Here is a 21,860-nt window from a genome sequence, read left to right on the forward strand (position 1 = left end):
AAGTTTTTAAGGGTTTATAGTAAATACATTGTAAAATTTGAATTCTTACTATTCTACATAAACCAAAATAAAGTAAGGTTAAACTGTCGTATCAGTTTGTCAGCTTTATTTCTTTCATGTGAATGTAAAATAATGGTGTTTTCTTAGAAAACAAAAGGTTCTATTATATAATAGGAAACAAATGCTATACTTTAGTCCTTTTTTCAGTTAGAGAGTGCTTTATGGGTTTGGAATGTCTCCAACTCACTTTCAACACTTTGTAAAGGATTGCCTCCTAGCCTGACCTTTTTACACACAATTGCATATTTATTCTGTTAAAATCTAACATTCACATCAAGCAATATGAATCCACACTCACTCCCTTGTAGTGTAATTTGTGATGGAAACAGAGAAGACTAAAAATATAAAGGGACTAAAGCAGTATGAGAATTGTGGAACCTATTCCAATCTTGTCTGGTTTCTAATGATTTATTTTGTTCTTGGCAGGCTTGATATACTCCATGAGGTTGCAATCTGGCAGAAAAACTTTAAGAGAATTGTGAGTAAATAGTCTGGCATTTTTGTTCAGGGTTTGCCCTGGCATGTAGTATACTTGATATATGTAAGTTTTTAGTATCTGTAGTGTTTGTATTGTTGTAAATACAGTATATTGGAATCGAAAATGTCATCTATATGTAAAGCATATTCTTACCTACATAGTGTATATTTAAGGGGTTTGTAAGAGTGTTTTGCCCCTGTAATAGTTGATAAAACCTTTTTGTGGTTATTTTAGAGCCATGCTAAAGTGAAGACCCGGGCTGAGGTGAGAGGTGGAGGCAGGAAACCATGGCAACAGAAAGGAAGTGGCAGAGCACGTCATGGCAGCATTAGATCACCTTTGTGGAGAGGAGGTGGGTTATCATTGCACAATTTTTACATAGTTCCAATTCTAAATTCTGCTGTAAAGTAAAATGTGGTTATTGCTGAGGACTGTGAGCCAAGAAAACTAGTTAATTGTGGATATCTCAATAAACAAGAAAACAATATAAAACAAATTTGACATTTGTGTTAGTAAATAAAGCGTAAAAACATAAATCTAAATAATTGCCTTCTAAGGGGTCCCCACTGGTGAATTAACTAGTAAAAGCACTTCTGCATGATGAGCGTAGGGTAAGTCAAGAAAGCAAGCATTGTTTCAATCCTGTTTGCACCAAGTTGCCTGTCTTGGCTGGGAGCACAGGTGGGTGTTAAATTGCCTGAAAATTAATTCAGGTTAGTTTAGTAGTTAAGGTTTGGCAGATGAAAATAGGCAATTGACTTGACAGCTGGCAATTTTGGTCAGCCATTGATCTTTGTCCCCCTAATTGGTAAGTGGGTTGCATCTGTGAAACAACATTTAACTTGTGCTTTTAAAATTGGGTAGAAAAAAATAAAACAGGGTTAAAAGTTGATCTTTCTTTATATTACAGATTTGTTATAGAACTTTGAATGCTGTGCAGGTAATCTAACATTTGTCTTGCCTTTATAGGTGGTGTTGCACATGGCCCCAGAGGTCCAACTAGTTATTACTACATGCTCCCTATGAAAGTGTGTGTAATGGGACTGAAAGTTGCTCTCAGTGCGAAGCTGGCTCAGGTGGGTGATATCTAAACACAGATGACGACATTGCAACTGATCAGTATACAAATGTCTTTCAGAAATGAAGCCTTACGTTTTGACAGGTCTATTTTCTCAAATATCATGCATATTACCATTCCAATCTACTGTGTTATGTTATTTAGGAAAGCAAAACAAATATTTCACAAATGGAGAAATCTTTGAGTCCTGAGTTGCTTTACAGCTTTCTTTGGTCTTTACATTACCCGCACAGAATCGATGAGGCTTTCAGTTTAACCACCCATTGGCGGTTTTTAAATCTTAAAAAAACAAAGAGGGTAGCAGTTAGCAATAATGGTATTAACAAATACAAATGTTTTTCTAGCTGGACTTTAGAATAACTGAATGCGGTACCTGAAGTTCCAGCCCCCATCAGTTTATTTTGTAAGATTTGAATTTTTCACATTAATTCAAAATGTGTGTGTCTGTAGGATTACCTTCATATTGTTGACTCCCAGTACATTCTGGATCTGGCGCGACACAGGCACTGGGGAGATTCTGTTCTCATTGTAGACGTGCAAGTATTTAAATGCTATTTTGAATATCAAGTTTATTTAACACATTTACTTGCTATAAAAAGTATCACTATTGAAAACCATGGTAGCCCAGGTATTTTACCATGGGGCTATAGTGGAGCTATGACTGTAGATAGGTTTAGAAACTACCAAATGTTTCATGTGTATTAAATACATGAATCCCAATTTGAAACCGTTGCAGTGTTATTTTGGCTGCCCAAAATAACACTGTACAGGGTTATTTTGGGCAGCCATTTATATTGGACAAATAGCATTTACCATTCCCATTGATTTCAGTAACAAAGGCATCGTATACCATGTTAAGCACGCCATATATTTCGGGCAAACTCAGCTAGTTGGATCTCATTGTGCCATTCACATAACTTCAATAAAAAAAGGCAGTACTTTACTGTAGTAAGCTTGACAGGTTGAAATCAGCGGTTTGCACTTTGTTACTGAGCGATTTACTCCTGTACTGTACCTTGGCTATTTCATCCCTGTACACAGTGTCAGGTGTATTTACAGTTTGAAAAAACAGCACTGACTGCAAGCAAGCAAGCATGGCTGGAAAGAGAAAAGCGATGAGCATCAGTACAAAAATTTTGTGTAAATAAAATGTCTATTAGATGCTGTCCGCTTGCTAAAGCATGCTTGGAACTCGTCAGTAAACAATGCAACGTTGCTTCAAAAAGCTGGGGACAATGTGGGAATGGACCCAGTTATGGGAAGGGGATGGCAGTACTCCGTAAATAATTTGTGTTTGTAAGCTGTTATTCTTGTTCCAATCTGTTAGCGTTCTGTGTGTTTTGGTACTTGTGTGATTAGAGCTGAAAGACAGCCTGTGTGTGAGTGCACCACTGAGGAGGGTGGGAGCAGGTCTGACATGAGGAGTTAGAGATAGGGAGTGTTGGACCAATGAGTAGTAAGGGGGAGGGACTTTGGGGGGGGGGGGGGGGGGGGGGTGTGTGTGTGTGTGGAGATGATAGTTTGAAAGAGAGAAGCAGGATCTGGCAATGAGAGGTTGAGTTTGTGAGAGGAAAGGAATGAAAGTCATTATGCACTAAAAGCTTAAAAAAAATAAATAAGTAATACAGCCGTTTCCTACTGCTTTGAACCACAACTGTTGTCTGTCTCATATTCTGGAAACCCTGCAGCTCAGTGTTACAATATGTAAATAAATCCTGTTCACCTGCGGGGTGTAGCAACGTCAACCTCCGTCTCTATCTCCTGCCTATCACTCAGCAGCGAATGCACACACCCACATGGCAGGTGCCTACTCTGTCACAAGCATTAATACCCTGTATCTTTCTAAACAAGGGATTCAAGTGGAGCTCTCTAATAGAAGCTGAATCTCAAAACAATAATTGAGTTACAGCTGTGTATAATGGTATTTAAAACTGGATTAATTTATCCACCTTTTCACATATCCACTCTTACTCTGGTTCCATCGCAGTCGGAAACGCAACACATTACTGTACTTACTACATTCATGGGTTTTAATGCATCTTTGTTATTAGGGTAATGAGTCTTAAAGACTTTTAACCGCATCCACACTGGCTGTTTGTTTTGATTACTGTACTGGTGATGGGGGTACATTTTGAATGTCAGGTTATTGTGTGGGAGTTTATACCGTCCATCACTTACTGCGGGTGAATCACATTAACACAAACACACCCGTTCGAAGCGGTGGTGACTGTATATCTTATCAGAATGAACTCAGATGTGCTACTCTAATCATTTCTTGTTTTCATACCAGGCAAGACGACCTGCCTGAAAATATATTAAAGGCAACAGAAGACTTGAAGACAATAAACATAATGCCTGCCATTGGTGATTTATCCAGTAACACAACATTGGTGGAGTTCAGCAACACAGAATTACTGCATCTATGCATTTCCCAAAACAGGACTATAGTAGAAGTATACACCAAAGTTCGCAGTAGTTTAGTATTACGGTGGGCACCTATTTTTCAAAATTATAAATTTTTTTTGTCCAAACAAATCTAAAAAATAAGTTACCCTTAATACCCTTACTGCTGCTGCTGTTTAACACCTCTTGTTAAAAGGTATGACAAATGCCTGTTTTAAGTTAATAAATGTTTTCTGTTTTGGTACAGATCTGAATGTTCACAGTATGCTAAAACATGAAACTCTGGTACTTACCCTGAATGCAGTGAGTTTTTTGGAAAAGAAACTGCTTTGGCATGACTGCAGATACTCTCCTCTCTACCCATTCAAGTTACCCTACAGTGACTTACCCTAAATGATATTAAATGTATTCTATAACCCTGTTAAAAAAAAACAAAAAAAACAACGACTGGAGAAAAAAAGAACATTTTATTTTGTATGTACAGCATTTTAATAAATACAATAACTCATGTCTACCACAAATTGCCACACCTGATAAAAACAAACATTTAAAAAACACAATGTTAAGGCATAGAAAACAAGATATTTAATAAAACACCACAACTGTATATAGCAAAATTAGCAGACATGGTCTCTTCCACTGCATTACAAAAGACAAATTGTGCCTACTGAGATACATCCATGAACTGTTGACTAAATACCAGTGGTTAATTTACTGTATAGCTACAGTACAAGGCACAGTAGTTGTACTTTTGCTAAAATGGATAAAATATCTTCTGTGGCATTGATCCATTTGCCAAATCATGTCGTACTTCCCATCTCAGTGCTAACCTTTTTTTCTGAGTTGGCACTTCGTAAGTATTGGGAACATAAATGCGCTGGGGCTTCTGTTGGTAAGAAAATGAAACCCAATTAGACCTAGGTCAGTAAGACTAGTTGCAAAAAACAAGTGAAAAAAATATAAAAAAATACCGATCACATCAACCACCTGTTTCTAGGGGTAAGTGGTGCGTAAAATGCTCCAATAAAATCCAGCAGTGGTTCTTCCCAATAGGGTATAAGCCAGTTACATCAACCTCTTACTTTCTTAAAGAATTTAAAGTTACGTTGCAGTAGTTTACAGATCTCTTGTTTGCAAGTCTCTCTCTGAAAGGTTGACTTTTGGGTGGGAGGTACAATTACACCTGGAGCAGAAGGGTTTTAACAATTTGGTGGGTTTGTTGGGATTTTAATAGGAAATCACTGGCAAGGATTACCAAGAAAAAAAATGAAAATACTGTATGTACTTACAGGTGGTAGTTGGTTCTTGTACAGCATTTGTTCCTACCAAAAACAAATCGCAGAAGAAAAATTAGTTAGTCTTAAATACTTGTAAACATCAAGTTTACTATACTATATTTACATGCAGAATTAACCAAACAAGCTATTTTTTCAGGCAGTCACAGAGCAGGGACAACTTTCAATTTAGGGTATTCACTCAATTTTGTAAAGACCAATTACCAGGAGATATGCGCTTTAGGAAAACAAACGGTGTGCAATTATATTATACACACACACACACAATCCCTTCAGCTTGGGACATTTGACATGAGGCGGGCCTTACTAGACAATAAAGCCCTCTTCGAGGTTCTATTGCTTAATTATAAATGCATACCCTTATTCCCCAACGCAGCCCCTTTCGTTCTTTTTCTCCAGGCGGTTTGAAAGCTTCCCAGTCTTGTTTGTACTGAAAATACCTAAGTAGAAAGAAAATGATTCATTACACAGAATGCCAGTAAAATGTATTTATAAAAACAGTTGTAAACATGTTACGCAATACTGGTAACATTACTATGTAATAATGTTTGCTTACTTTGAAACAGGATCAGTTTTCTTTAGGTTCCTTGTGTGAGGGTGATCCAGTTGTGGCCGGATAACTTAAATTGAAAAAAACAATAATAAATGATTTTGTTGTGAAGTGCAGCCAACACACAAGATAACGTTGTAATTAAATAACTTACAAGACTTGGGTCGACTTGAACTTCGTGAATCACGCTCAGTTTCTGCAGATCTCAACTGGCGGGGAAAAAAGGCAATAGAAAGCTCATTAAAACTACAACTTAACATGGCATTGCACGAAATCTAAATATAATTTAAATGAAGCTGGAACCTACTTATATGTACTAGAACAGTTTAAGTTGGTCAATACTAAAGAATGTGTTTGTGACTTTGGAATACATCACCAATTGTCTAATGTAAAACTTAATTTTACTGCAGTTATAGAACACTTACAAATAGCTGTGATGTGAAGACCCCAAATTGACCTTTACAAATTTGTCAAATAACCCACCACGAAGACAACTTGGAGATTTAACTTACTGCTAGGTTAAAAAAAAAAAAAAAAAAAATTAAAAAAAATGGGGTTCAACAAAATAAAACTGAGCCATCATCACTTACAACATCTCTTGCACAGAGCTGAAAGGCAGAGCGAGGTCTTCTCTCATCGGAGCTGGATCGCTCACTCAAGCTCCCAATTTCAGTCTCCAGGTCAAAGTCTGACACTTCAGAACACTTATGAAGTCTGACGAGTCTGTCCTCCAGTGTACTGGCAGCATCTATGAAAATTTCAGAATCATACCTGTCATCAAAAACTTACTTTACTACCCCGGACACCTAGAATAAAAATGAAATAATGCATCAGAAATCATAAAAGGAGGGCTGTTGGTACTCTACCAATGAATAAACACACCGCTCTTTTTGCATCTTTAAGAACGGACAAACTAGCACCTTTACCTGAACTGAAAATTGCACAGCAATTTAAACTGTCCTCACAATACCTTCTTTTTCATGTACATCCCGCAAATTATATTTCTCTGATTCATTCCAAGCAGCTTCTTCAGAGGTGTCCCTAATATCCTCTCTCTCAAAACTGTTCCAAGTGGCATCTTTTTTAGACATGTCCCATCCAGTATCCTCCTTCTCACACCTATGGTCCTCCATCTCATTTGTGTCACAGACATCCTTTTCATTAATGTCCTTCTCAGACATGTCCCCATAGACTCCCTTGTCAGAAGTGACCCCACTGTCTTTATCATATATTTCCTCATACTCGGATTTAAACTCAAGGTCCTCCTCACATGTAGGGTCATTCCTTTCTCCTCCCAAAGAAAACCCACTCACTGGTGAGTCTGGACAGGCAGTATCATTATCATCATCTTTTTCTTTTACATCACAGTCATTTGTTTTAAGGCCATCTTTGCCTTCCGATTCTGAATACTTGTTATTTTGAGACTCATTCGGTCTTGCTGCTGTGCTGTCGTAGCTCCTGGGATCATTACCGTCCAAATTGAGATTAGTGTCATCTTGGTAGCGTTCCGGTTCCCCTTCAGTTGATTCGTCAGACCAAAAGGAAGAGGACAAGGGGTCGTCATCCTCACTGCCGCTGTCCCACTGGTTTTCATACAGGTTTCTGTACGTTCTGAGCATGGCTACAGAGCTGTTGATTTCGTAACTCAATTTTGTACACTACAGTAGGTAACTTACAGAACACGGCAGATGGCAAAGCAAGAAGCGCATTAAGCTAAAACGGTTAAGAGGATTAAACCCATACCTTTCAAGAAATTACACATTCTAATTAAATATCTGAGCTGTGTGTGCTTTCTTACACCTTTACACAGTTTTCTGTTTAAAGTGCAGTCCACAGAAGTAATTTCTTTAAGTTTAAAAATGTTCTCACCATATTAAACTTCCTTATAAATGTCTTGCTTTAAAATAAATAAATAAATAAATAAATAAATAAATAAATAAATTTCTCTTTTTACCTCTGTCTATTTCTAAGTTTCAATTTTTTATATAAATTCATACACCAACCTTTTAACTGCTGTTGTGCAATTTCTACTTTTAAGTTATTTTTGGAGGAGAAATAAATCAATTTTACTGCTCGTTTGCTCCAGGGCAATGCACTTTGTCAGTATAGTGATTAAGCAGTTACAAACAAAATATTTGAAAATTATATATTATATGGTTACCTGATTCTGCTTCGCTATGGACAGATTCATCACAGACATTAACCTGCCCATTCTGTTTCCTGTGTAAAAACAAGCACAAAATAACTGTCAAAAAATAAAAGGCACATTCCAAAGTCAAAAGAATAGTTGTAAAATATGCAACAAGTGAAATACCTCAGTACTTTTCTCTTGATTGCAGGTTTCCCGTAAAATCCCTGCTGTCTGTTTGGGCTTGAACTAGATGAATCAAACTCTAAAGTGCCCATTATGCTTTCTTTGCTGTTCTCTGCATCTAGCCTGCAGGGGGCAGAAGTGGGCCGTGGAAATGTCAAAGAGTGCATGATGCAGGAATCGTACTGCTGGAACCTTGCAGTAGTGCTGGGATGCTCAGTTCCATATGTAGACAACGGCACCTAATTAATGTCAAAAAAACAAGAGTTTTATATTAAGTCTTTAAAATACTTTTGTATACTTCCTATAGTTTCACCCCATAAATAGAATTTGACTTCCGACAGAATTTGTCTGAGTATGTACATGGTTTTATAGATGGATTGAATCTTCACAACATATAGAAAGATTTCATCAACTGTAAGAATTCTGTTCACCAGAACAGCAGTGAGTGAGGCAACAAGACAGTGAAAGGAGAATTAAACAAGTGTGGTTTGCTAAAGGTAAGGATTTTCTTAAAATTCATTCATATTTGTGCTATGTTAAATGAAAGAGGTTATTATTGAACCAAAAATATATGGAAGTACCACAGTTTGTATGGCTATAGAAAGAAAACTGCACACTTTCAAGCAACATAACATTACTGATTAAGGTCCTTAATGGTTGCTAATTATTAAATGAAATACATTATTTTTCAAATTATAGTAAACTTGTTAAATGATAAAGAATTTATATTCTTGAAACAAAGCTCATATCACATGGATGATACTGAAAAAATGAGCTGAAGGCAATGGGTGATAAAGGTGAGCAAGCAAAAAAAATCTAAACTAGAAATACAGAAAACATGCAGAGTGCAGCTACACAAACATTTAAATCCGAGAACATACTTGTCATTTGTCAAAAGCCTAAATAGGGATCAGCCTATTTCTAGAAACCTTGAAGCACTCATAGCAACCTCACATACACCCAACAATGTTTAGATATGGGTCAATGGAGATAGATAAGCCATTTGGTGAGTGAAAGAATTGCTTTCATCATTATTAGAGATAGTTAATTTAGATATGTTACAGTTCAGGCACAAACCATTAAAGACTGTACAACAGTCTGGGTTTTCAGGAAGCTGCAGTTAAGGAAAGATCATTACAGATCATATCAACATTAACAGAAAGTTAACATCCTCTCATAAAATGGGCTTAATAACTGTTAATTATACATGATCCGACCTTCACCAATGACCCTGCTATGTTATAACATTAAAATGATTTTAAAAAAAAGTCCTCCGTTTCCATCTTACTTGTCTTTCTGGTTGTGGAAACATCTCTCTAGAAGTAGCAAATGGCTTATGGGTGTAAGTGGCTTCACTCTGGGAACCTGAAAATGTAAACAAAAAAGCCACAGTAGTTTAAACAGCATTAAAAATACATGTTATAAAGCCCACAAGCAAGGTGAAACAGGCACACCAATGGTACTGTACCAACTTTAAAATACATAACACATTAATTCTTAATTTCTACTTGAGATGCTTAAGATGCCAGTACAGTTTATTTTAATAATGTATTTCTCACTGTAATTCATTAATGTTGTTTAACAGTGTGCATCTTAAGTGACATTTCATCTAGTAAAGCTACAGTACAGCACTCCAGTACTGTATAAGCACACCCTGGATGCATCTCACAAAATAGAATTGAGCAAAAATATACTTTCAGATAATTACCTCAGTCAATTTATGACAGATAGACATGTTGCTGTCATAGCACACTTCATTGAATAATTTGTTGTACACACATTTCGTTTTTGCACCTACAAATATAAATCTGCACAATAAGTACCGTAAGCAGGGGTATTCCTGTCGTCGCTGCTGTAGGATTGAGGGGAGTCCCTTTCACTGGAGTTCTGACTTTTTGATCTTTCGTGTCTTATCAGTTGCTCAAGATCTTGAAAGAAAGAAATTTAAAATTAGTAACAATTCAATTTATTTATTTTAACTTAGTGAAAACACTGTTTTTTCACTGCAGTCTGCAAGAGCATAAAACAGATTTAGAGAGGTGGGATTGTTTTATGAAGCTTTCCATGAGATAGTAATACAACCTCTGTGACAACCTGGGTTGAGGAGCATAGACTTGAATTATCCACAGAATAATTTTGTAAATCTGAAAAAGCATATTGCTGTATTGTGAAATCTGACATTACATTTTTAAATATATATTTAATTGCTGTCTGGTACACATGAAAATAGCAAGGTTGTAAAAAGGGCTACAGAAAGACAGTGCTTCATCTGTTTTCTGTGACATTAAGAATCTAACCTTTTTTGAATTCATGGAGCCTGTGTCTCGGTATATTGTCGTAGCCCAGCAAAATCAGTTGCTGCTGAATGTCATCTTCTGTAAACACAATGTCGTCCATTTCCTAGGAGACAAAATACACTCACGTAACAGTTATGTTTACCTAGTTAGTAATTGTATTGTATTGCCCTTTACTCACAATTCAAATGTACATTACATTTGGTCTGCAAAATGTTCAGATAGGGAAAGATCACTTGGGGGTTATTTGATCTTCTAAGTCAATGGCTTGTATCTATTTAAATGTTATTAAATTAATACTGTTTTTAATCTAAACATTAGTCAGTACTGCCAACAAGTCTTAAGTCACAGCAGACTGCATGTCATTAATATGATACTACACACATTCTTCAAAGATCAAAACTACCAAACACTGACACTTTTGTCTGTCACATCACCTTTCACGGACCTTGATGTTCTAGCACATTATATTTCCATGTTGAACAGTGCTGAAGTTCAACTGATGTGAAATGAACAAGCCAGCACTGATATGGGCTTCAAAACTGTACAAAAACATATTAGACTATATAGCACAGGTAAAATGGGTCAGTATTATGCAGAGCTGACATGCAACACATAACAACCTTTGTTTTTGTTTACAATGTATTTCACTCCCTGACTTGGACATTAAAAAAACCTTGATAGAAAGGGCAGTAAATAAGGGTCCTTGTATGGTAAATTATCCAGGGCTGGCAATGGAACGTGAAACAAGCAATGTGATTGGCCGAGCAAGGTTCCAGCTGTCCGTATATTGGATGGATACAGACAGTTGGAGCCTTGTCACATTCAAAATCACTGTGGTGCCTCACAGAATTTAAAGTACCAGTAGCCAACATGTTTACCAATTACCAGCAAAAAAAATCCCAAAAGTAAGTAGACATGCAGATTTGGATGAAGAACAAAAATGAACTGTAAGATAACTTTTTTTTTTTTTTAAGCGTGTGTTTCAGGACAAAACAAAAAACTTACTCAGGAGAGGATTTTTTTATTTTTTTTTGGTCTCAACTCCGGCCCCCTGGTGGATCTTTTTAATGGCAATGTGCAATTGAACACACTATCAAAAATAAATATGTACTTAATTTTGCATGTTTCAATTACATTAATTTACTCAGCTTAAGGTAGGGCGAAGGAAAGGTCCCGAATGCATGACGAATCATTACCGTTTTGCTATTTTGCGTAAGTGTTACGTCATGTTTATCATTTACGGCACTTCTGACAGCGTGCATGAAGATGTCAGCGCCCAGAGTGAAAGTTTGGTTCCAGTGTTTTTTAAACTTAATTACATTTAGAAGCACGTCCGCGATCACACATGTAGCAGCAGAGGAAGTTGAAGTGATCACAGCGAGCGATCATATACCGTATATGCAAAATACACGCTGGAAAAAAACACCACTCTACAGCAGGGAGTTCTCAGAAATCCTAATATGATGTCAACACGAAATGTGCTACATGTATACGTAAAAAGAGGTCAAAACGATGGACTAAATGGACCAACACTGCTTCTAAAACACAGTAACTGAGGGACACAGACAGAGATTTTGAATTTCTAAAAACTGAGTTGTTTTAGGAAATTGGTGTGCTGACTCAGACCCTTACTCACGAGTGGTTTTTACTGCATATAATTAGTTATATCTTCATATTTTTCCAGAAAACATGCTATTTTTTGTTTGTATCAAAGAAAAGATGTATAGAAATGTTTTAAAGCTAGAGAATTGAAAGTTCAACGTTTTTTTTTTGTCTGTATGCCATACAAGACTAAAAAATGCAGACGTTTTAAACGAGGCTAAATAAATCTGAAAATGCATTTAAAACGACAGATTATAAAAATGCAACCAGTATCCATTCAATATTTTGCACAATACCTAATAACTTGTTTATGATACTAAAATGGACAACACGTGGATAAATAATTGTAAACAATGGGCTTTTTTTATTATAACAATTTATGGACATAATGTAACCATAAATATTTATTGTATGAATGAGAGTTTAAATTATTAGCAAGTACACAATTTTCGATATGAAAGCTGAACTTTTTCACTAAAGTAAAATCAGGCTTATGTGATTTTGAAATGCCACTTGCTATATTTACTACTACTTAATCCAAGTTAAAATAAACCTGGAGCACTAACAGTACTTCATGTGGAACAAACACTAGATCTCTTACCTCAAGTTTTCGTTTATTGTTGTTACTTCTGCTTCCTTATGCCTCTATACAACATCACAAAGCTATCGGCTAAGCCATTTCTGTCGAGGTGTCGTTAACTTTAACAAGCAGTTCACCAATTGACTATTATCCATAATTCGTTAAGGAAAGCTGCTGTGGATTTTTCGTGGGGGTGCATACATGCGGGAACTCGTGACATCTAGTGGTCAACCCGTTACACTGCAGCCAGGGAACAAGCTCTTATTCTCATACCGTACTAAGTTTGATTCTGCACCACAGTAATCATATCGGTCCACTTTTAAGAATCATCCACTATAAGAATCAACACACCCGGGACAGATGTGATTCTTATAAACGGAATAAGATGCAAATTGTAATTATAGGTACCATCCAGCATTGTGTAGATATGCCACTGGAGCTGGTTTTGCCGTTTGGTGCTACTTGTGTTTGTACTTAATAAATGCTCAGTTAGTAAATGTTCTATATTTTATTCTGAAACACCTATTCAATTTTGTGTGTTTACTATTACAAAAACAGGAACTTGATAAAAGATTGAACAGTAAAAATGTGTTTTACCAGAGCTTCTTGGCAAAAAAACAAATGTTAGCCTTGCTTCGGTTGGTGAACCTTTGGAGGGTCTCGACTTTGTCTCATGCCACACAAAGTCCTGAAGCATCCGTATATGGACACCCTGTCGGGCCTTATTGCATATGTATAGTAAATTAGGATAACTTGATCTTTAACAGTGAATTGACCTAGTTCATGAATTACAGAACTGTGATATGGAGGGAACCCTGTACATATACAATACTGTATTTAAGACAAAGTGTAGCTTACAATAAACCATTTCCAGAACAGATTGATAAATAGCAACTAGAATATTGGCAGAGAGCTTGTTTCTTGATATGCGGGGCATGAACATTACATGTTAACCTTTTTGGTTAGACAAGGATATTGGACTATACCATATTAAATAAAAAAATATTTCAAAATGTCTTCTCAGCACAGGACAATTATGAAACTGAGCATGTGTACATTTAATGTATTTTTTGTATCTAGTTATCTAGTAAACAACATTTTAACAACGTCCAAAGTTTTCCTTGTCACGGTTACCAATACTGCAGGCCTTTTTGATGTACGCATTTGTACCCTTATTGTACTTAACGTCATTATCAAGGTTGCAATGTTTCCGAACTAACTACCAGTATCTACAGATCAGACAATTTAGGGTTTGCATTACAACTGGCATTTATAAACATCACTGGGTGGTGTATGGAACAGGCTATGTCAAGGAAGGGGTTTATTCACTGTAGTCATACACTGAAAGAATCGAACATATTACAGATACACGGCATATATAGTAGCAGGTATTTTTTACATGGGATTTATATTACAGTAATTGTATTCTGCATTATATTCTGCAGTATATGTATTATTTTAATTAGACATGATCTAAGAAGGACACTGGCATTGCGTTCCCTTTATTTTTTTTTTATAAAGTTTGAGCTATTCGAATTTGGAGAATACACACAACACTGCCTCATTTTTGCAAAAAACAAAACAAAACAAAAAACAACAAATTGTGCTGCTGTAGTAAAACGGTAAATCCTATGCTCAGTTGCCATTGGTGGTTGTTAATATTAACGTCCCTCTGGAAAATTAGGTAATGGTTACCATTAACATTTTAAACAGTAAAAGAATCAGCTGCAAGTGTTTGCTATATAGATGGTTGTGCATTTCCGACCAGGGCGCGCAAAGTGTCCTGTCTAGTAGAAACAATGACATCTACTGCTATTCAGTTTCTGCATATAGACAAAAGCCACATTTCTTTTGTTAGGTGTTGTGTAGGTTTTCAAAGCCATGTATTTAAAAAGGTAATGGCTTATTGGGTGGCAGAATTTAATACATTCGTTTTTACGACATAACCACCCCCCGAAAAAGTTTTGTTTTTTTTTTCCTTGCATTTTTAACATCATGTGTATAAAGTCGAAGTAGCGTACATACCAGTACTGAAACAACATACCTGTGCAAAACAAATATTTAGTATAATCTGCTTACCTGGCCGTGCTTTTCTCTGGTGCAGTCTAAAGTGCTCCTCTGTAGATATAATTTAATCGTTGTAAGCGTCTGTGATAATACAACTTTCGTTTAAATGGGCGCTACTACCAGCGCCAAACATTCAAGGATCTTTAAATGTTTCAAACAACACAGCCTTTACAGCGTAGACTGACAACGAAGACACAGTAACGTCAGAGAAAGAGTAGTAACACAATGTTGAACAACAAAGATCGCCCGTGACAGCGCCACCAGCAGGAAAGTACTGATGAATAGAACCAGGAGGACTTTCTATTGTTCATCATGAACCGGTATTCGAGCCAGTCGACTGGGGAAGGAGGCACTTTTTAAACGAAATTTACATAAGACCATATAATGCATTAAAATCGGCAATCGAATATATCGGGAGTCGCTTTAGTCTCATCGGGAGACTGGAGATTACGGCTCTGTCGTCTCCGACGAAATCGGGAGACTTGGCAGGTATGCGTTTGGTGTCATTTGAATTAATATCTAACTAGCTAGACACGGAATGCTAAGTATCTGATAGTGGGTAGATTTTTCCATTGGTACAATTGCACAATATTGATAACAAACATACATTCACACTCACTCAGTTCCTGGTTTTGTCCAAGGATAATATACTCCTTGGTTTTCGATGCATTGTGGGAGATTGCTTTGGAATAAGTGTGGCGCGCTTTAGTTTTCCAGTATGTGAAATCAGTTGGTTCATCAAGCCTGAGCAAGTCACTTAACCTCCTTATTTTCCGTCTTTCGGGTGAGAGGTAATTATAAGTGACTGATGCATAGTTCACACACCCTAGTCTCTGTAAATCGCCTTGGATAAAGGCGTCTGCTAAATAAACAAATAAAAATAATAATAAAGAAGTGCGGATAACCGCGCACTTAATTTCATTTCAGTTCGGCACGCCGCTGGAGCATCAGTTTGAAACGTTGAATCATTTAGAACAGGGGTGCACACAACTCCGGTCCTGGAGGGCCGGATCCCTCCTGGCTTTTGTTCCAACTGTGTTCTAAATTACTTAATTAGACCAATAATTGGTAGTAATTGGTACAAATAAGTACTTTAGGACAAGGTTGGAACAAAAGCCAGGAAGGACACCGGCCCTCCAGGACCGGAATTGTGCACCCCTGATAGAACATAGTTCTGTTTACAACGTATTGAGGAGGCATGCCCCTGCCAAACAACATGGGTTTTAAAGGGGACTTTGGTTAAAACGGACTCTTTTATAACGTATATAGCGTTTAATAGGCACAGTTTTCCTGTTCCACAGGCATATATTGTGCGCAAATAAAGGTACATAATACATCCGGGACAGTAAATGACAATCACGGCGGCATTTGTGACGTCAGACAGGAGGGCGTGCTATGTACCAATAATAAACCCGTTCTTTGGCAGGTAAGCTTTCTTGTATTGTTTATATTATTTTAAGGTACTTATGTTCGCGGTTACATACACAGCATTTTGAATTGCGTTTACTATCTACTGCGTTTAGAGGACTGATTTCCATTGTCCCTTGGAGTAAGTGGAGAGCACCAGTACTATAAAGCATAGTGAAATCATAGGTACTAGGCATTGTAAAGACCAGTATGATAAAGTGTATTAATAAACATAGGCAAACCAGGGTAAACTATGGTAAAACAATAGTATAACCATGGGAAAAGCTTGGGAAAACTGCAAAAATGCTGTGGTAAACTTTTATATGGGATACTCTGTGATACACTGAAGACACTGAGAAAGATTTTTGTTATGGTCATTTAATTTCACAAGTTTCTTTCGTTAGTACTTTGACTTGACTTGACGTGACTTTTGTTGAAGAAGTAAACCAGAATAAATTAAGACGGTTTTCATACAATTTGGCCTACTGTAAAAAAAAAAATGCTAGCACTAAAAATAAATGTATTTAGTTATTTATTGATTTTTACATGTTAAGCAAAGCATGACAGTCTCTTTGCCCCACCTTTTTTATAAAGCCCTTTGGGATGGCTCTGGTTGCGAAATGCTCTGTATAAGTCCATGGTTATAGTTGTTGTTGTTGTTGTTGTTGTTGTTGTTGTTGTTGTGTTTCCTTGTATCAGTGCCCCTGGTTTTCTTCCACAGAGTGGCTAATCCTAACATGCATTAGAAAAAGCATAAAACGGTGAGTCCCCAGTGGATCACTCAACAACAGCATAGCCACTCTAATGCAGGGTAAGACGTGTAGAAAAAATTGGGTCAAATTGATTAAAAAAAAAAAGAGAAATAATCATAAAACAAAAGCAACCTGTGAAGTTGGACATTTCTCTCCTTTCCAGTATTTCAGTATAAAATAATAGCTTAAGACAATATTAACATAATTTCTATTAAATGGTAGCCCACAAGATGTTAGTCAAAATGCAGAAGCTATAAGTGTGTGCCTTACTTTGTAAATAACAGAAATGTATTCATGAATTTTTTGCAATATTGTGTTCCTTTTAACACAACTGCAAAATCCATGTATAATGGTCGCAGTTTGTAATTTAAATTTTTCACATACTGAGGATGCAGTAGGTATGAATTTTGAAACGTTTAACTTAGTGTAATGAACTCTATTCACAGAATGAAAACATCTAATGCTTTATTACAGCTGGAGAAACTCTACCCGACAGATACAGTACAATTAAATTACTTCCTTAAAATGTTAGGCCCATTTTAAAATGAATTACAAAAATAGATTACTAGTGACTTTTAAGAAATGTGGTAACGTTTGTTATCATGCTATTCCTATTATGTAATGATGATCACTGAAGGTACGTGTGTGGGTTGTGGGTTTAGATTTATACATGTAAGAATGTTAAAGTTATCATTTGAAAATATGTTTGTATTGTATGATTGCATGTATATTATTTAAAAATGTAATAACAATATTTATATAAATTAAAAAACAGAAACAATCCCTTAACTTTATTATTTAGATTTTTTGATTCAGTGTTATTTACCAGGTTTTAAAGGTTATAACTAAAAAAAAAAAAAAAAGTGAAACCCTATAGGGAAAAAAAAAAAAAGACTTGTAACATAAAATCGTTTTGTTCTGGATACAACGTCTTGTTTTATGTGGGGGTGGTACCTTTGTGGTTTAGCCTAAAGATAAAATATACTTAATAACATTTACTGGTTTCAGTTACATTACGTCATGAAACACAGATCTTGTGATGCAGCATCGAGGTGTGTTGCTGTTTCATGCAATGGTGAAGGTGCCTGCTTTGCAATTCAATAATTACAAAAGATATTTGGATAGTGTTAGAAAACAGTGCTCTCTACCGTAATCCATCACACATTTGCAGTCTTTTTTATTTAATTAATTTATTTCTGTATTTAGAAATACTAAAAGTTAAATTCAATGACAAACATCTTAACTAAAAAGTCTTCACTGTATGGCCCATATTTAGCGTTTACTCCAGTCTTTAATTAACTCCTATTTTTTAAAGGAGAATTCCACGTAAATGATATAAAACTGATAACCAGGCCACTTTGATATGTATAAAAGGCCATGAATATTAGTACTTAAGTTGTTTGGTTGTAGTTTTATAAAACCTAAAGTTTTTTTTTCTCCTCTAAAAAAATAGGAGTTAATTAAAGACTGGAGTAAACGCTTTGAAAATATAGCCCAATCTGTTTCAAAAAACGACATACAAAACAAAACTGCTCAGCCTTCCTGTTGTTTAACCCTTTCACTACCAGCACATCTACTGCTGGGGAGGTAGTATGTTGATCTCCCTAGGCTGCTCACCAGGCTTTCAGTAGTAAAGGGTCTTTTTTAAGCTGCCTGCTATGAAAGACAGATTTATTAATTTGCTGGTGATAGGCCAAAAAAGCTGCCCTTATAAAGGCTACTATAGTAAAAGCACAGCAAAGTGTAATAAAGCATAACAAAAGCATGGTAAAACATTGGGAAGAATTGTGAAGAATAACAAGGTATGGTAAAGCATATTAATAAACATGGAAAACCAGGATAAACTATGGTAAATGCATAGTATAATCATAGGAAAAGCATGGTAAAACTGCAAAAATACAGTGTAAAAATATTGTGGTAAACTTTAAAGGATTAGTTTCCTGAAGCTTTACCCAGCAGCTGAAACATTAATGTCTGAGAAAGGAAAACCCAAAAATGACCCAGTGGAGCTGACCAGGGAACAAAATGTAGTCAACATTGCTATGCCCAGTAACCACACCCTTATGCATCCTGCAGCACTGCAGTTCTTTATCCATGCACGTCCTTATAAAAGCACAACTCAATTAAAAGCAACAGTGGTTTAGGTAAATATACTGGGCAAGCTGAGTAAGCAATGCAGCCTTATACTTAACAACCATACATCTCTGTGTTTTTCAATACATTTTCTACAGTTCACTTGAGTTTCTACGAAAACAATATTTTCAAAGCCGCCTTATGGACCCTGAACTTTGGCAAGGCTTTAGAAAGTTTGTTATGTGTATTTTAGGCTTTAAAGCTGTCAAAACTACCTTTTAATACTAGAAATGAATATGTTATTATTCTTGCCTGTGCTTTGGCAGAGCCTTGGGAGAAGAGGGTGTCGTGCAAATAAGATATGCTTTAATGCCAATCAAAATGATTACTTCATATTAGTAAAGGCGTGGCATCTGTGCCACCAGCTGTTGTAATGGAAGGGTTTTCCCCACTTTGTCCCTTCTTGAATTTTCCTTGTTCTGCGGCAGGCATAATTGGGTCTTGCAATCCACTGCCAAATGCAAAATACCATTCTTATTCTTACTTAGGACTTGAGAAAGAATACAGTTGTGATGTATAGTGGTTCCATCACATTCACCACAAAAAAGAAAAACCATAGTAACACCTTTTGAATAATGCATACTGTGGTATACCATAGTATAATCTGAGCAAAACTGGGTATAATAAAAGTATGGTCAATTATAGATTAATATAGTAAAGCATTGTAAATAATGGGGTTCACACATGGTATATGCATAGTAGAAGTTTTAGGGGGCATGAGCAAATAAACCAGTCTTTAAGGCACAAAGCTATAAATATTACTTTTGTGGGATGTTGACAGCGTCATCAAGTGAACACCACAATATTTAAGTAAATCACTTTAAAATGTATTTTTGTTACAAATTGTCCTGCATTTTATGGTAGTTGCAATCATCCTGAGAATACTACAATACTACTCTTTGTCCCAATACTGTCCTAGTGCTGGCTGGAGGGCAATGTATTCAATAGAGGTGGTGGGGTCGAGAGACAAATAAATGGACACTGAGCCAAATGGCATTCCAGAATGAGGGAATCAAAGACTGGCAGGGTGGTCCATCTGGAGCTTATAAAAACAACAGTTCTTGATAGCAAGACAGGTCTTATTTTTGACTATTTTACAAATACAAAAAAAAACTATGTAAATACAAGGAAGTAGCCGTTTTGCTAAAAGCATTGAAAAAGAAAACCTTGATACTGTTCCAAGACAAACATCAGTATATTTTGATATGACCAATGCTTCCCTAATCAGGAATTATAACACATTTTGGAATTCACAATCATTAACCCTTTCCGAATAGTATTCTCATTGGCATTGCAATTACGTTGGTAGCATAAAGGCAGTTGCAATGGTATTAATATTTTACTATACACATGGTAGCATTATGGTATGAAACAATACCCACTGGTAATTGATTGCAGTGCCATTATAAAGGATTAATGCAGCATACTATAGTACAATAAAATATATTAATGTGCAGGCGAGGCATAGTGAAAGCATGGTAAAGCACATATAGTATGGTACTAGTAATAACTATGGCCATATAAAGCAGGGTAAATCGGGAAAAGCAAGATAACCTGCAAAAACAAAGTGTACGTTTAGCATTGCACTAGTGTTTTCTAATTGTAATCTTAAACACCATTCTTACCACTGCAAATTTAAATTTTTCTCACAAATTTAGAAGGGTTTTGAAAGGGTTTTGAAAACTTTGTAACTATTTTGCCAGAACAACAAAATGTAGTTTTTGGGTCATTCCAGGCCAACTCAACCAGAAAAGGGACATTTCGTTGCCCGTCCGTCTCAGATTTTCCAAGAAAAATTCACCTGGGGGTTTTCAGACACGTTGAGTTCAGAAATGATAGCCATTATTTATTTATTTTAATTTCCCCTTCGACCTGTGACCTTGCAAAGGTCAACCTAAAGTGAGAAAGGGACCTTGACCAGAAAAATCACCCTGGGTGCAATTTAGATGTTACCATCATGTGCTCGTTCTACTAGAATAGGGCTTTTCAGAAAAAAATACTAGGAGCACCCTACTCACTTCTGGCAAATTGCCAGACGAGGGGTAACTGACAAGTTTTATTCGAACTTCAGCCTAGCCCTTTACCCTGTAGGGGATGTGGGTCCTAAAATGTAGGTATTGCTGTAAGAACCTGAGGAACCAGTCTTCCAAATTCTGTGAAAAACTTTTGGTTTCAAGTCCCACCACTGGTCATTAAACCTCATAAAATTAGAATTTTTTCCATTTGTACCAAGTTTAGGCCGTAATAACTTGTGTGTGGGGACTCCAAAAAATCACTTACCGAGAGCAGAAACTGACCCAAGACTGTCACAGCTACTGGAAGCAGGCTGATCTTTGGGATACAAATTGAACATTTGTGAAACTGCAACAAATATTGTAATGACTGTAATGTGTTTTAAAGAATATGAAACCAGTAGAAAATATTATTAGCAGATCTGTGTAAGGCCTGTGTGGAGAAGTTCTTGGCGTTGAAGGTCAGACTGACCTGCTGAAAGTTCCAAACCTCCCTTATCAGGCAAAAGCATATTTTTTAATTAGTCTCAAAACATTCTGATCAAAGCGAGAGCAGAATGGCAGAATCTATGGTGCACAGTTAATATGCTAGAAGCAATCGAACTAGGTTTGACTATAGTAAGAAGAAACAAAAGTCCTAAGTTTTAATATTCAAGGTTGCATTTGCTGCTAATTAAAAATTAACCTCTTGCCTTCTGTGTATATCAATGAAGTAAAATAGAATTGCAGTTTATAAGAGATTGCTATATTGCCATATCTGAATTAGAACTACATGTTATAAAATCATTTAAAGTATAAACTGTAACTTTACATATACAGTGAACCGAATTGT

At 36.3% G+C, this 21,860-nt stretch overlaps 2 protein-coding genes across 4 annotated transcripts; one reads left to right on the top strand and one right to left on the bottom strand.

Annotated features, from left to right (window-relative positions):
- Positions 1-128: 128 nt before the first annotated feature.
- Positions 129-4,474, top strand: LOC117402369 (large ribosomal subunit protein uL4m-like). 2 transcript variants are annotated; one of them, XM_034003437.3, is made up of 6 exons: positions 129-538; positions 773-890; positions 1,508-1,614; positions 2,067-2,152; positions 3,907-4,104; positions 4,267-4,474. In XM_034003437.3, the coding sequence occupies exons 1-6, from the start codon at positions 380-382 to the stop codon at positions 4,295-4,297; spliced, it is 699 nt and encodes a 232-aa protein (XP_033859328.2). In that variant the 5' UTR covers positions 129-379; the 3' UTR covers positions 4,298-4,474. The 2 variants fall into 2 exon arrangements, with proteins under 2 accessions (XP_033859328.2, XP_033859325.3); XM_034003434.3 differs by having other exon boundaries at positions 3,907-4,474.
- Positions 4,468-15,561, bottom strand: LOC117402367 (centriolar and ciliogenesis-associated protein HYSL1-like). Of its 2 annotated transcripts, none has more exons than XM_034003429.2 (12): positions 15,344-15,561; positions 10,476-10,578; positions 10,002-10,106; positions 9,467-9,543; positions 8,179-8,417; positions 8,026-8,084; positions 6,455-6,612; positions 6,019-6,073; positions 5,871-5,934; positions 5,673-5,754; positions 5,309-5,341; positions 4,468-4,905 (listed from the first exon to the last, which is right to left on the bottom strand). In XM_034003429.2, exons 2-12 carry the CDS (start codon positions 10,573-10,575, stop codon positions 4,774-4,776), a joined length of 1,104 nt encoding a protein of 367 aa, XP_033859320.1. In that variant the 5' UTR covers positions 10,576-10,578; positions 15,344-15,561; the 3' UTR covers positions 4,468-4,773. The 2 variants fall into 2 exon arrangements, with proteins under 2 accessions (XP_033859320.1, XP_033859319.1); XM_034003428.2 differs by lacking the exon at positions 15,344-15,561 and adding an exon at positions 14,737-14,942.
- Positions 15,562-21,860: the final 6,299 nt, after the last annotated feature.

Source organism: Acipenser ruthenus, chromosome 5, assembly GCF_902713425.1.
Source record: "Acipenser ruthenus chromosome 5, fAciRut3.2 maternal haplotype, whole genome shotgun sequence".
In the NCBI taxonomy this organism is placed as follows: domain Eukaryota; kingdom Metazoa; phylum Chordata; class Actinopteri; order Acipenseriformes; family Acipenseridae; genus Acipenser; species Acipenser ruthenus.